General features: G+C 40.2%; 3 protein-coding genes across 13 annotated transcripts in view; 2 read left to right on the plus strand and 1 right to left on the minus strand.

The window, feature by feature from the left end:
- GTPBP2 (GTP binding protein 2) overlaps positions 1-10,075 on the plus strand; it is a 42,816-nt gene extending 32,741 nt beyond the window's left edge. For all 4 annotated transcript variants that reach the window (XM_087857074.1, XM_087857072.1, XM_087857075.1 and 1 more), the window contains one exon: positions 9,489-10,075. In XM_087857074.1, coding sequence (XP_087713200.1) covers positions 9,489-9,567 — 79 coding nt within the window. In that variant the 3' untranslated portion in view covers positions 9,568-10,075. The remainder of the gene's footprint in view (positions 1-9,488) is intronic.
- Positions 1-15,387, minus strand: part of POLH (DNA polymerase eta) — a 37,369-nt gene extending 21,982 nt beyond the window's left edge. For 2 of the 7 annotated variants that reach the window (XM_087857071.1, XM_045801268.2), the window contains exons 1-4: positions 15,093-15,387; positions 7,177-7,317; positions 6,807-6,941; positions 3,989-4,206 (exon numbers count right to left, since the gene is read on the minus strand). In XM_087857071.1, the coding sequence (XP_087713197.1) occupies positions 3,989-4,206; positions 6,807-6,941; positions 7,177-7,313 (490 nt within the window). In that variant the 5' untranslated portion in view covers positions 7,314-7,317; positions 15,093-15,387. The other 5 variants (XM_045801277.2, XM_045801287.2, XM_045801295.2 and 2 more) reach the window with 5 other exon arrangements.
- A 110-nt stretch (positions 15,388-15,497) lies between these two features.
- The window catches only part of XPO5 (exportin 5), a 45,423-nt gene continuing 44,601 nt past the window's right edge, over positions 15,498-16,319 (plus strand). For both annotated transcript variants that reach the window (XM_045801254.2, XM_045801262.2), the window contains exon 1: positions 15,498-15,776. In XM_045801254.2, the coding sequence (XP_045657210.1) occupies positions 15,672-15,776 (105 nt within the window). In that variant the 5' untranslated portion in view covers positions 15,498-15,671. The remainder of the gene's footprint in view (positions 15,777-16,319) is intronic.

Consider the following 16,319-nt stretch of genomic DNA (forward strand, 5'->3'; position numbering starts at 1 on the left):
GGTGAATAAACTTACAAAAGGTGCTCAACTTAAGACCAGCAACAAACTAAAACCACTGATATCACTACACACCCATCAAAATGGCTAAAATGCAAAAGAGAAAAAAAGCAAGTGCAGAAAAGGATGTGAAACAACTGGAACTTTCATATATGCTACTAGTGGGATTGGTACAACCATTTTTTTTTTTTTAAGATTTTATTTATTTGACAGAGACAGCCAGCAAGAGAGGGAACACAAGCAGGGGGAGTGGGAGAGGAAGAAGCAGGCTCCTAGTGGAGGTGCCTGATGTGGGGCTCAATCCCAGAATGCTGTGATCAGGCCCTGAGCCGAAGGCAGACGCTTAACGACTGCGCCACCCAGGCACCCCTGGTACAACCATTTTGGAAAACTGTTTGGCAGTACCTACTTAAGCTGACTATAAGCAAACTAAAGCTGTTTTTAGGCAAATCCTGTAATTGAACACTTCTAATCATATACCCAACAGAAATGCATACATTTGTTCACCAAAAGATACTTATTAGAATGTTCATAGCAGCACTATCTTTAGTAGCCCCAAAATGGAAACAACTCAAATATCCAACAGCAAAATGGATTATTTGTGGTATACTCATGTAATGCAATACTACACAGTAATGAGAGCAAACAAACTCAACTACATACAACAGAATGGATGAATCTAACAAAGACAATGTTGACCAAATGAAGCCAGACTTAAATATACACTGAATGATTTCAATTTTATAAAGTTGAAAAATAAGCTAAATAGAAATCAGGACAGTGGTTACTGTAGGAGAAGGGGGAGAGGAATGGATAGTAACTAGAAAAGTAGGCAGGTGTTCCTTCTAAGGTTCTGGTTTTGTTTTTTTGATTTGGGTGGTTCTTAAAAAGGTGGGTTTACTTTGTGAAAATTAGTTATGGAATACACTTACAATTTGTGCACTTTATGTGTATTATATTAAATAAAAGTGTAGATGAGCAAAAAAAGGAAAATATACTGGATTACAGATCTCAGAAGTAAAAATACTACACAGATAAAATGAAACTTTTTAGCTTATAAAAACCCAAAACATTGGAAGGGACATAAATGAAGACCTAAAAAAACTGGTGATACGTTTATGGATGGCATAAGTGAACATTAAGATAACTATCCGCTCCGGGGTGCATGGGTGGCTTAGTTGGTTGAGAGTCTGACTCTTGATCTCAGCTCAGGTCTCGATATCAGCGTTGTGAGATCAAGCCTCATGCTGGGCTCCACACTGGGCATGGAGCCTACTTATTAAAAAAAAAACAATGGTAACTATCCTCTGTAATATATAAATTCAATGTAATCTCATCACAATTTTTTGAGAAATTCAGCTAATGTACTCTAAAATGAACAGTAAGCAACAAAGGCACATATATAGCTAAGACAATTTCGAACAACAAAAGCTGAGGGAAGTCCTTATCAAATATACTATAAACAGTAATAAAAACAATGTGTTTCTGGAGCAGGAGCAGACAGACAAATGGGATACTACAGAAATTGACCCAGTTATATATGTGAAGTTGAGAAAGAATGGATTATTTAATAAGTAATTGTTGGGAAGATGGGCTCTGTAATTATAAGAATATTAAAAAATAAAAATAGAAAGAATAATAAATAAGATTTTTATTTATAAACTCAAATAAAAAGGTAAACTCCACATAGTCAAAAAATCCGAAAAATAAATTGTAAGGCAAATAAAAGAGAGTGTAGAAAAACGTCTTCATGAACTTCTAGTAGAAATGGATGTCTACAACAAGATTCAAATGCATAAACCATAAGGTGAAAAATTGATGGATTAAAAGAATTTCATTCAACAAAGTATAGCATAAACAAACTTTGTGGATGACAGATTTGGGAAAAGATATTTGCAATGTCAAAAATAGACAAAGGGACTAATAACTGCAATATATAAGGAACTCTTGCAAACAAAAATGCAGGAAATCCAATGATAAATTGGGTAAAGATTATAAATAAGCAATTCACAAAAGTAGAAAAACTAGCTAACGAGTATATAAATGCTCAGCTTCAATCGGTAAATAGAGAAATATAAACAAACCAAAAACATGAAATACCACTTTATAGCCATCACATTGAAAATATTTTTTTTTTTTTTTTTTTAGATTTTATTTATTTATGTGACAGAGAGACAGCCAGCGAGAGAGGGAACACAGCAGGGGGAGTGGGAGAGGAAGAAGCAGGCTCCCAGCGGAGGAGCCCGATGTGGGACTCGATCCTGGAACGCCAGGATCACACCCTGAGCCGAAGGCAGACGCTTTAACGACTGCGCTACCCAGGCGCCCCTGAAAATATTTTTAAACATAAGAGAACAGCAGTTGCTGGTGAGGATAAGAGGGCAATAGGAATTCTTGTGTACTTCAGGAGTAGGGTAACTGTTACAGCCATTCTAGGAAACGATTTGGCAGTGTTTAGTGAAACTAAGTATGTGGAGGACTTATGACCTAGCAGTCCACTCCTGAAAACATTTCTCAGAGAAGCCCCTGCATCGGTCCAAAAGAGGATGAATGAGGACATTTATCATATAAACAGTAAAAAATCAGAAGGAACAAATGGGTTGGTTCATCACTAGAAGACTGGTCTGTAAACATGACAGGTCAATCAATTACACATAAATACAACTACATGGAAACATCTATAAAATCACCACTGAAGGAAAATTAAGAAAAAAAGTGAGGGGCCCCTAGGTGGCTCAGTCGTTAAGCGTCAGCCTTCGGCTCAGGTCATGATCCCAGGGTCCTGGGATCGAGCCCCGCATTGGGCTCCTTGCTCAGCGGGAAGCCTGCTTCTCCCTCTCCCACTCCCCCTGCTTGTGTTCCCTCTCTCGCTGTCTCTCTCTGTCAAATAAATAAAATCTTTAAAAAAAAAAAAAAAGAGAGCTACACTGTATGTTGACTACACAAGAATTAAAATTTTAAAATTAATAAACAAGAATAAGATAAATAACACAATACTATCTTTTAATTAAAAGCACAAATTTTAAAAGCACATACACAAAGCAACACTGTACAATTTGTAAAGACATAGACAAATTTAAAAAGATACATCAAACACATCACTGGGTGCCAGAGGGTGGGTTGGGTAGGGAGGGAGTGGGGGGGAATCACTATGAAGGGGAATGTAAGGAAAATAAAACGAGAGACGCCTTGCACAGCCTGTTGATACTTTACTATACATTTTTAAAAAAGATTTATTATTTATTTGAGAGAGAGAGCACACAAGTAAGGGTGGCGGGAAAGAAGAGTCAGAGAGAGAGGAAAAAGCAGGCTCCCCACTGAGCAGGGAGCCCTGCACGGGGCTTGATCCCAGGACTCCGGGATTATGACCTGAGCTGAAGGCAGACACTTAATTGACTGAGCCACCCAGGCCCCCTGATATTTTACTATAAATTGATCAGAAACTTTGAGTGACTCAACTCCTTATACCTGAGGTCCAACTTGAAGAAACCAAGTTACAACATTATAAATTAACCTACAAATGACAGAAATGCTCAGTCTACCGGTAACTCAAACCTGCTCTAGTTATATCTAAATAGAAACTTAATTTCAGGGCGCCTGGGTGGCTCAGCCGTTAAGCGTCTGCCTTTAGCTCAGGTCATGATCCTGGAGTTCCTGGATTGAGTCCCACATCCGGCTCCCTGCTCAGCAGGGTGTCTGCTTCTCCCTCTGATCCTCATCCCACTTGTGGTCTCTCTCTCTCCTTTCAAATAAATAAATAAATAAAATCTTAAAAAAAAAAAAAAAGAAACTTGATTTCATACAGATTTCACAGCTTCTCAACATCCATATACCTGTTAAGAGAATTTGTATATCCTTCCACGTGAGTCCTTGCGATTCATTCAGGATGTAGTTTAAGTTTCCTTTCAATCAATCCAAGAAGGATCAGCATGACCAAGCAAAGCAGATTCCAAAAGCAGGAAGCAGAAGCAATATGATGCTATGGAAGTACCTTTCTGATCAGTCCCTTCTGCTGTTGTACGGCCTTGGGGCAACCCTTCAATGTAGGTGGTTGGCAAGAGGTCAGCTGAGATAGGTTGACCTTGTAGCTTCTGTAGTCTCTTCTGCACAGCACCGGTCAGGTCTATAAAGGCCTCATCAATGCTGGCACGTTCAATCCCAGCAAAACGAGACATTACCCCCATCACCTCCACACTGGCTTCCCGGTACCTAAAAAGTATAAGGATTATGATATGTGTAGGCAAAAAATGAAGGCAACATTGAGACTGTCAGCCCCCATCCCCTACATCTCATAATGGAATCATATATATAACCAATGTAAGGTCTCCTTAAAGGGAGGAATGGCTTGGCAAAGATGAGATAGTAACCCAAATGAAGGGATCAATGAACAGGCAAATGGTCAATCACAGAAGCAAAGAAAAAGAACCATGGAGGCAAACATGTTTAGTGACTCTAGCACTAGGAAAGTGGAAAGCATCCAGACCATAAAGATGTTTTTGTGGATCTTCCCAAAGAGGAAAGAAATGCTTCAAACTTGTTCAACTACATTTTACTAAGATCACCTGTTCTGGTTATTTTCATATATCCGCTATGTATTTTCTGCTTCTACTTTTGTCTTCAAATAAGACATCATTTACAGGAAACACTGCCCTGATTCGTGAACCCAAGTGTCTGGTCTTTCTCAAGACAGTATTTCTCACTATAAATTAACAAAGTGATGTATGGATGTTATACTTCAGTCAACAGTGAGTTGGATCAACATGTGAGCTGGTTTTTACTACACACACACACGCACATATCCAACCAACCAACCAAGTCCAATCACTTCCGGGTATACTAACATTCAAGTAATCAAACTGAAGATAAATGCCTAGAACATGGTGGCAACCTTCCCCAGAGGATACCAATTTCACCATATACTTTCTATTTAAACCATAACAAAGCAGCTCTTCTGGGTGTAGACAGCTAGTTTCCTCTGGCAATATGTGCATATTTTCTTTGCTATGAACCTGCTATGGAATTTGAAGTAAGTCCTTTGTCCCGGATAAATCTATCATAGAAATGGAAACATTTGCACTAGTTCACAAAGACACCTATAAAAACTAATATAATTGTAATTCTAAAATAGCCTCAAAACAATTAGAGAAACATTTGGCATTTTTTTCTTTTCATCATTATTTGTGCTGGAAAGAGGATAGTCAGACCTCAAAGGAAAAAAAAAGTGCAAGCATGTGCAAGAGCATGAGAACATGATACACACACACACCACACACACAGAGTGAGGAAAGAACACCTTATTGCAGTAGCTGGTGTTCCTTCACAGCTTCTTGGGCAAATTACTCCACAAAGTATCCTAAGAATATTTGATAAAATTTATGTGTACAAATTTCTGCAAATCATATTTTATAACTTTGGTATCACAAATTAATTATTAAAACAATTTTAAACTGCCAGGTCTTAATAACTCTGGTCTATACACTAACTCCTAAATTAGGTAAAACTGGCTTTGTTCATTATTTGATGAGGATTTTTTTTTAAAAGATTTTACTTATTTATTTGTCAGAGAGAGAAAGAGAGAGAACACAAGCTGGGGGAGTGGCAGGCAGAGGGAGAAGCAGGCTCCCTGCCGAGCAAGGAGCCCAATGTGGGACTCGATCCCAGAACCCCTGAGCTGAAGGCCGAAGCTTAACTAACTGAGCGACCGAGGTATCCCTATTTGATGAAGATTTTAAGAGTAAAATAAATGATCCAGTTTAAAGCATGCAGCTTTTCAAAATCACGCTATATTTCTGGGAAGTTACATTGTCTTTACCAGCATAAAATTCTATTTAATACAGTGTAGCGTATGTCCATTAGCTGAATTAATTTTACTGTAGGGTTAAGATATTAATCTTCAGTCAAATCTGTCTTCTCTTTTGGCAATAACTCCAGGGTGAAGCTGATTATGGCACACTACCTTTAGACTTGTAATTCATAGGTGAATTCAGGAACATCTCAAGTCTTAAGTCAAATCATGATCCCTACACACCACACTACACAGTAGAGTATACTGTGAGAATGTGGCTACTGAAATCTAAAAAACCCCCTGAATCCTCAGCCTTCTATTTCCTAGCTGTGTGAACTTATATTATTTAACCTCTCTAAACTTGTTTCTTCATGGAGGTAGGGGGTGGTTAATACTAGAACCTACCTTATAATAATGTGAGATTTAAGAGATCTTGCCTACGGAGAGCTTAACATGGGCTGGCATAGGACAAATGCTCAATATATACTATTTATTAGGATTATTATAATGGCTGGAGCTTGTACTTACCTCTAACTTGGCTATGCCCATATAGACTAATGTTCTAAAGTCTGGGGAGCAACAGCTCACTTCGCACACAGAGGTGATCTCCTTTGAGATTGTTCAGTTTTAGCAAGTAATTCTAGATACTGCACTACAATGTCTGTTTGACTCATCCTTCTCTGGAAAAACTTAGTTTCAGTCAATTTAATTATTTCAGACATTTCAGACTTTTGGCCTAAGAACATGGAAACTGGTATTAAGTTTTAACTACAACACTAATTTTTAAACAATTAAGGTACTGAAAGGGTGTTAAGGGCAGCAATTATTATAGGTTGTAATGACCCTGCACTGTTCCTGAAACATAGAATCAAAATCTATTTTCATTTCAGAGAGAAAAGCTGGCTGTCCAAAGGAACATTGTCAGGGGTTGATTATACAAAACAAATTTGAAACATCAAATTCCTAGCCTCATAGAATATTATTTCCAATTCTTTCATTCCCCTAAAGAATCTCTTCTTCTTACTTGGTGAGGTCAGCTTTCCCACGGGACTCACGAACTTGTGCCAGCAGAAGATCTGGACATAACTTCTTAGCATCATCTGCCCACATGCTTCTAGTGACCCCAAATGCACGAGCTTCATAACTCACTGCAACTATTCTAAGGTTAGGAAAAAAAAAAAGAGAAACAGAAAAATATTACACGATCACAAACAAAAATAACTAAAATTTAACTGAATGGGCTATAAACCTAACAGTAGAAACTTTTTGGTCACAGATGCCACTATTCCATCTCAAACATATCAGTTCAGAAATCTCAAAAACAGGACATAACATACTGCCATGTATTCTTATAGATTAAAATAGTTGACAGTTACAATAACTACGATACATACCCGCCACCCTTCCATGATTTGTACTGTACAACTGCACAAGGTTTATTCCTTAAGTGAGGATTTTGCCGCTGTTCCACTTGAACAAAAAAACAGTCCATGTCCACTAGGACAACTACCCGGTCCTGTCCAGTAGCCATTTTTCTGTAAGACAATACTTTACGGTCAGAAAAGACACCTAATCCAAAGTGCCAAGGAAAACTGTTATTTCTGTTCTTCCACTGTTGAGTTATCATGAGCATGGATACTAAGAAGAATGAAAGAGGCATTTTCATATACTGCTGGTAGGAGAATAATAAATTGGTACAATTTTAGGAAGGTAGTAAAGTTTAGTCATCATGTCTCCTTAGTCTTCTACAATCTGTGACAGTTCCTCAGTCTTCCTTATTTTTCATGACCTTGACACTTTTAAAGAGAACTAGTCCGTTACTTTGAGAATGTCTCTCAACTTAAGCTTGTCCAATGTTTTCCCTTGATTAGATTAAGGCTATGCATTTTTGGCAAGAATATTATGGAAGTGATATACTCTTCTCAGTGTATCATGAAGAGGTACATGATATCAAAAGGTGTTATTACTCATGGTGTTAACCATGATCATATAGTTGTGATAGTGTTTGCCAGGTTTCTCACTGTAAAGTTATTTTTACTTTTGTAATTGTTATCTTAGGGGAGATACTTTGAGATTATGCAAATATCCTGGTTTTCCTCAAACTTTCAAGCATTAAGCATCTATCAGAGGGTCTTGTCTGTAACACTTTACAGTGTTCTAATGGTGATTTCCTATCCATCTACGTAAACTTTTGAAGACAAAAGAAAATCTTACACACTATTCACATATAAACATACACAAAGGTATGGATGGTAGATTGGAAGAACAAACCTTATATACTTGATAGTGGATACAGAATAATATTCTCATTTAGCATTGTCAGGAATCTGGAAGAAGGAATGTAAACTAAAGCGGTGGCTCCCAACTTTGCTGCAGATTAGAATCATTTTTTTTAAAGTAAGTGTTAGGCCCAATGTGGGGCTTGAACCTACAACCCCAAGATCGAGTTACATGCTCTATGAACTGAGCCAGCCAGATGCCCCCAACCTAGAACATTTAAATAATATTGATATCTGGCTTGATATCCACCAGACATCCTAATTTAATTGGTATGGGTGTGTTTGTGTCATCTCACCTATCGATGTTGATGCTGAGAGCTAGAAATGGCCGGAGGCACTTACCTGGGCTCCAGTGAGCTTCCCACAGACATCCCCCCTTTCCAAAGGAAAAGATACAACTGACTGACCCTGGTGGTTCTTAATGTGATTCCAAGATACCCTTCAGCAATAACCATCAGGAAACTGAAAAAATAAAGGTTTCTTACAGGACTAGAAACTACACAGCACACCTGGAGCCACACAATGAGGTCAGAGAGAAAAACAGACTTTTACCTTACGTAATCAAGCTGGCTAAAAGTGAATTATTTAAAAATAAATAAATTTAAAAAGTGAATTATTAAAAGCATTTTTAAAAATAAGCTTTAATATCAATACTGTACTTGTGTAACCAAAAATTTAATTTTCTGGGGCGCCTGGTGGCTCAGTTGGTTAAGAGTCTGCCTTCAGCTCAGGTCATGATCCCATAGTCCTGGGATTGACCCCCATGTCGGGGTCCCCACTTGGCTGGGAGCCTGCTTCTCTCTCTGTTCCTCCCCCCTGCTCATCCTCTCTCTCAAATAAATAAATAGAATCTCGAAAAAAAAAAAAGGAAAAAAATTAATTTTCCTTCATCTGCTACAAGGGTGTTTTCTTGGGTGTGCTCCTGATAAATTCTTCTTTACCTTTTTAAGTAATCTGCCTAGAAAACAAAGATTCTGTTTTGTCAAGATAATTTCCTATGTTTCATGTTATCTTTATCAAGTCTTTCACTACCATAGAAAATGGAGTCTTTCTCTATTAAGAGCTAAAACTTTTTTTTTTTACAACTATGTAACTTGTTGTATTTGCTTGTAAAGTCTTTGTCTCTTTGATTAAATAGACAACTAAGTATTGTTTCACAATGACCTGTGATCCTATTTAATCAAGGGGTTTCAACCTTTTTGATATTTTTGACAAACTTCCCCCCAAAATCAAATTCTAAAGTCATCTTTTTGACCCCAAACTAATTTTGAGGTTTTTCAGAGGGCCCATGGAACATTTCAAAAGATTTGTTCTCTATAAAAGACAGATGTTAAACTAATTAGGGTTACAGATGCCTTTTTGAAAGTCTGCCTTGTGCCACTTCACTTTTATGAAAGACCCACATTAGTACCTCTTTTCTCTAACAGAAAGAAAACTGAAGAGGATTTTTCGCTTTTATGGAAAAAGATGAAAAGTGAACACAGTGTTTGGTGTGTTTTACAATGAGCCATTACAGAGGTTGCACTCCATGCAGCAGGAGCAGCACCACCAAGCGCCTTCCCCAGGAACTACACTCAGCATCTCAATACCAAGCAGCCATAGCTTTGGGGGCTATGTGAGCATATGCGCTTTCTCTTCATTTATTTTGTGCATCCAGTAGCAAGATGTGTCCTAAGGTATCAGAAAAGTTTAAGAGAGGTTATTTTTTAGGTCTGAGAATGCTCAAAACTTTTCCATATAAACAAATGGTAACTGCTTTTTTGCTTTACACCATTTTGGCCTATGAAAGGTTTCATAGGAATGCTCTACCTTCATGGGGTGCCTGGGTGGCTCAGTCGGTTAAGTGTCTGCCTCAGGTCATGATCCCAGGGTCTTGGGATACAGCCCAGAATGGGGCTCCCGGCTGAGCAGTCTCCCCCTCTCCTCCCTGCTTGAGCTCTCTCTTGCTATCTCTGTCTCTCTCTCTCTCTCAAATAAATAAATAATCTTAAAGGAAAAAAAAAAAAAGGAATGCTCTACTTTCAGATAGTGGGGTTAACCTGTATATACGTTAAATTAGTAGGAAGCAGTGTCAAATACAAAATAACACTAAACCTTCTTTATGCATATCTTTGTATGTATATGTAAGTGTTCAAGAAACTATATGAAATTCCTAAAATTCTGATATATTATCAATCTTAATTCCAATTATCATTTTAAAAAGTTACCATTTTAAAATGTTATGTGTCACTGGGGGTGCCATGGCTCAGTCGGTTAAGCGTCTGACTCTTGGTTTCAGCTCAGGTCATCTCAGGGTTGTGAGACTGGCCCCATGTTGGGCTCCCCTCTGGACGCGGAGTCTGCTTGGGATTCTCTCTCTCCCTCTGTCTCTCCCCCTCTCTAAAAAATGTTATATGTCACAGAAATGCCAAATTTCCTTGTCAACTGCATTACAATGAACTCTCAGGATATCTTTAACTATGGACATTTTTAAGTCTTTTGTCATTTACAGTTGTTTACAAATGTGTTTCGTCTTCAGAAATTCATGGAAAGGACCGTGACAAGTACTCTAGAATACAGGTTTCTGATAACTTTTAGATCATACCACTGAACTGGGTAAGAACTGACACGACACTAATAGAGAAACTAACGGTTTCATAAAACTGTTAACAAAAAAATCAAGAAGAATTCCATGGGACTGAATGAACTGATGAGGATGATTATAATTTTTATGACTTTCTGTATGAAACATTCTTGGTTCTTTAATGTTTAATTTTTTCCAGTTTGAAGAAACCTCTTTTCTTAAGCTATCTCTGACTTACAGCAATTTGGTAAAGTATACTTTTGAGTACCCAGATGAAACAAGTACTTTTTCTCCCTACCTGAATCCTCCAGAACTAGAAAACTGTCCGTGAATATTCTTATTTTTGTGGCAATATAATTATCTGAATAAATTCAATAAGGATCTGTTCTTCTTGTAACAGGACAACAAATGGAAACATTGATTATATTACCCAGACTTTCACTGGAATGTCATATTTGAGAAAGATGCAGACAGTTATAATAGTTAAGGAACTAAGGTTGACTTTATCGAGCCGACAAAGCCCCTTGAAAAATCAACCTGGTACCTTGCTTACAGAGATCCCGATAGCCTTCCTAAGGAAGGTCACATCCTGGCAAGGCCAGGAACCTCAGGGTATTTTAGGAACCTCAAGAAGAGAGGAATTCACCCAAATTTATAGGTATTGCAGGCAAGACCTACTGGCAGGTTGCTGGATTGGCTTCCTAGCCTTTTCTTTTCTTTTTTAAAGATTTCATTTATTTATTTGACAGAGAGAGAGAGACAGCCATCGAGAGAGGGAACACAAGCAGGGGGAGTGGGAGAGGAAGAAGCAGGCTCCCAGCAGAGGAGCCTGATGTGGGGCTCGATCCCAGGACTCGGGGATCATGTCCTAAGCCGAAGGCAGATGCTTAACGACTGAGCCACCCAGGCGCCCCCTGGCTTCCTAAACTTGAGAGGGTTTTAAAAGTTCAATCTGAGATTCCTTATGAAAAGTTCCAGCAAAGCAGACTTCAAAGTCTGTATGGTCAATTCTTGCTGCAATTATGTAAATCCTTGCTGTAATTGTGAAAATAATCAGCCAAGTTTAATGAGATTAGACTTATTTACAAACAAATTAGCCTTATTTCAACTATCTCTAATAGAAATGGGGGTCACTGTGAGACAAAGAATGTTTCAGTAATACACCTTTGTGGATATCAGATTCTATTGCTGTTATTTGTCTTTGAGGCTTTGTTCTCCACCTCTAAACTGGACTGGATCCTGAATTCTTCTAGTTTCCTCCAATATTTGGCTACAACTCTCCAAGCTAACATTTCCAAGTGTTCTCCCACCCTTCTGACTTGGAAACACTGAGAACTAAAATTGCCTTTTCCCAAAGTCATGCAAGCTGAAGTGGGACTTGATATAAACTTAAGAGAAATCACCACAATAGTTCATGTATAGACAATTTTTGTGCCTGTTACTGTGTGGGCCACTCAGAAAAGATCACCAGAGACATTCAAACTGCAAACCAGGAAAATCTAAGATCACCACTGTCTGTCCTCACTCCATCTGAAGATGCTTTGAGCCTGACATCTAGAAATCTCAAATGGCTGCCTTCAGAACTCAGAAACTGGGATCATAATCTCCTCCAAACATTAACTTTTGTTTTTTTATTTCTTTTGTTTCCATAGAAATACCTCTTATTAAATGCCTGAAACAAATAGTTCCACCATGTAGGCCTATTAAAAGAGACAGCAGGCCCAAAATGGAGTCACTTATACTAAGCCCATGTCACCAAACCAAAACTAAATACCTAATTGCAGTTTTAGCCTCTCCCAGTAGGTAATCTTACCCTGTCAGTCTGGAATTTCCTGGTCAGCACTAGTGTTCTTTCCCCAAAGGAAGATGGCCTTGCTTGAAACAAATCCACTCTTTTGACAGTAACTTTATCATGCTGCCTTCTGCCTATAAAAGTCTTCCATTTTTGTATAGCTCTCAGGAGCTTCTTTTTGTTAGATGGGACGCTGCCCAATTCATAACCATTGAAAAAAGCCAATAAGATCTTTAAATTTACTGTTTTTTTTTTTTTTTTTAAACAGGCTTAACTTGGGGACCCCACCTGCATGACCACCTTCTGAAATGAGACACAACCCTTTAATTATTCTCAGGACTAAGAAACTGGTTCCACTGAATATAAAACAATCTAACAACTCAAGACAGGCTCAAATCTACTTATACCATATGGCTGAAGATGTTAAAATATTTCACAATATCAACCAAATCCTTGAACAGATTTTCAGGGCTAGCCAAATAGGATCATTGACCTGTTTTCATGGCTATACCCTTTCAAGTTTGGGACAACGAATAGAGACTGGATTTCAAACTATGGCCTATATAATTATTTAACCCTGACTTTTAACATACCAGCTATCCAGGCAGCTAATGTCCTCATCATTGACTCTGGCATCACAGGGTAGATTGTTATGTAAACCCTGACAGTTGTTCTCCCCACCCCCCCCCCCCTTTTCATAATGAAGATGTCTGATTTACACTTGGACTGCTGAGGCATCCACTTCAAAGATGACTATCTCGAATAAACACATAGCCAGCCAAATGACTATTAGATAAAGTGCCAGGCCACCTCCCCCAACTGAGATTCCCTTGTTTTAGAGTTCTTGGTTGATTTCAATAACTGGCCATTTTTGGGTGCTTGGTTTTTTGTTTTCCTTTTTCTCTCTTCCTGTACTTTAAATTCCCGTTTCGTTTTGTTTTTTAAGATTTTATTTGATTGAGAGAGAGGACAAGCCAGGGTGGGGGCAGAGAGAGAGGGAGAAGAAGACTCCCCACTGATCAGGGAGTCCCCCCTCCCCACCTTGGGGCTCAATCCCAGGAACCCGAGATCATGACCTGAGTCAAAGGCGACATTTAATTGACTGAGCCACCCAAATGCCCCTCCTGCCCTTATTTTTTAAATTCACCCATGAAACTCTTGATTGCCACCCTCAATCCCAATAAAAGCAGAACCCCAGGCCTGTGCTAGTTTGCTCCCTCTCTAACTTTGCTGTGTGCCCAACTGGTGTGTCTTCTGAGCTCTAGGGCTTGTATGGAATAAACTTTTTTTTTTTTTTCAAAGTTTCCTGAGGGTCACTGCTAAAGGGTGTCCTGCAATCATACTAAGAACACTGGTTTGGAAACAGGAGATGTCTGTGGGAAGCTCACTGGAGCCCAGGTGAGTGCCCCCAAACATTTCTAACCATAGCATTACCATCGCTAGGCTGAGATAGCACAAAACACACCCATACCAATTAAATTAGGATGTCTGGTGGTAGAAGCCAAATATCAATGTTACTTAAATGTTATCTTACTTAAATTTATTATTTTAAAGCATTATTATTAATAGCTCAAGATAGCACAAAACAGGGTGTGACCTGTATATTGTGATTTTTAAAAGCTCTCCAGGCAGTTCTAATACGTAGCAGAGATTGGAAACAACTGAACTAAAGTAAATAAGATACTTATGGAAACACCAATAATTCAAGATTTAAATATGAGAAACACAGGTTATACAGCTGAGTAAGCACCGGACTGTATTTAAAAAAAAAAAAAAGCATCAACAATTAACATCACCTTGAGAAAAGTGGCATGCAACTAACAATGACAGAAGATTAGTGGAAAGAAAACAATGAATTAAGAAACCTGAGTAATCAAGGCATTAATTCCTTATAAATTCCACTCACTGAAAACTGGAAGAATGTATAACTTTAAACATTTGTTAAAACCGTAACATGTCAGAAATCACCTTACTTGAAAGGAAGTGGTTTTTGTGTTGCACTGGAACAGATAATGCCAGAATAAAAATAGTAAACAATTTTCTTACATACACACACACACACACACACACACACACCAGGGAAGTACCATGCTAGATACAAATAGCAGAAATGGAGTTTGAATAGGAAGCAGTGATTTAAGTCCAGCAAATATTTTACTGAGTAAACAAACACAAAACCCAAAATGCAAATTTCAACAGATAATGAAGCTGCTGAAGTGTTCAATTTAGTATCATGCTGGAGAAAGCAAGACCTTTGTAAAGATGGAAAAATGAAACACATTCGCTGCTAAAAACCCCCCTTCCCGAATAAGGATTACATTCGTTTGAAGCCTTCAATGCAGACCTTCAAATGATCCAAACTGCACAAGCCATCAATAATTGCAATTATTTATCTTCAAATATCAAATATTGGTGCCGTTCAGGCGATAACACATCTAAGGAAAATAAGCACAAGTGAAGAGGGAGGTTTAAGAGCTAGCAAATATACCGTTTTCCCACAAGAAAATTCCTCTTAGGGGACCATACCGGGGCCTTACGTTTCAGTGGACAATGCGTTTGTTTCACCGAATTTCGGTCCAACGTCACCACCAGCCACTGCTCTAGCATAAAACCAAGAGCCAAGACAACATGAAAAGTCTGAAAACAGCGATACCGAACGGTTCTAAATTCTCTTACCAATGTGGCAAGCACCTGGAAAAACTGCCAACCACGGACGCCAAAGATGCCGGGCTCGCTGTCCACTGGAAGGAAAATGAAGGGGTCCTGAATATCTGCCCCCTTTCCGGAAGAGGACCAGTCGGCTTCGACAGATTTATTCCCCGTGACGACGGAGAAACGGATCACAAGTCACAAACGACCCTTGCCGGGGAAGCCGCGCACTGCCCCGCGGAGCTAGGCAGAGTACGAGCGTTCAATAGCCAGCCGTCGGAACAGAGATTAGACAGCGCGCGCAGCAAAAAAGCCGTTGACGCGCCTGCGCACTGCTGCCCTTCCGTCCTCCGCTCCGCCCCCTGAGAAGCAACCGTCACACCGGGGCCGCCACTTCCGCGGGCGCGTGCGCAGTGGCGAGTCGGGCGCGTGCGCAACCCCCGCTCCTTCCAGGCTGGTGCTTCTGCAGCTCACGCTCCTCCTCCCGCTCCCCACCCCCCAGCCCGCCGCGGCCCGGTACGGGCGTGTGGTCCCGCGAAGAGAGCGGTCGGTAGCTCGTGCTCCCGGGACGGCCGTGGTCCGCGTTTGCGGCGCGTGGCACTAGCCATGGCGATGGATCAAGTGAACGCGTTGTGTGAGCAGCTGGTGAAAGCGGTGACGGTCATGATGGACCCCAGCTCCACCCAGCGCTACCGGCTGGAAGCCCTCAAGGTAGACGGGGTCTGGCTCCCCGGGCCTGCCCCAAGACCCTCCCCCAACCCCAGCGGTCCCCCCGCCGCTCAGAGCCCCGCTGGTTTCCCGCCCACGAGGCCCTTGGACCTCCTACCACAACCCCGGGGGGCCTTAGCCTTTCCCCTCCCCGCCCTCCGCGCCTCGTCTCACTCCCGGCTTTCTCTACTAGCCGCGCCTGCCCTTCTCTCGGGACCCTCCGGTTCCTTGCTGCTTCTCATTTCACTACGACTTCCCACTGCCCTCTCCTCTCCCCACTTCTGTTCAGTCCTGCCCGCACCACAGCCGGATGCTTCTATTTTATTACCCCAAGCCCTACATCCCCTAGCCTTTCCGTGGCGCACGTGCCCATCACGTTCCCAATACCAACTACATTCTTGACTGTCTCCCCTGCATTAAAGGTTTCCTTGCACCCTCCTGAACCGTCCTAGTCGAGCTCCAGCCCCCTAGTGCCACTTTATTTACATTCTTACACCTCTCACTAATCCTCTTCTGTGTCTTGGGTTATTTCTGGGCTAATTCTCA

Source organism: Ursus americanus, chromosome 29 (genome assembly GCF_024610735.1).
Source record: "Ursus americanus isolate L20-20 chromosome 29, mUrsAme1.1.p, whole genome shotgun sequence".
NCBI classification, from domain to species: domain Eukaryota; kingdom Metazoa; phylum Chordata; class Mammalia; order Carnivora; family Ursidae; genus Ursus; species Ursus americanus.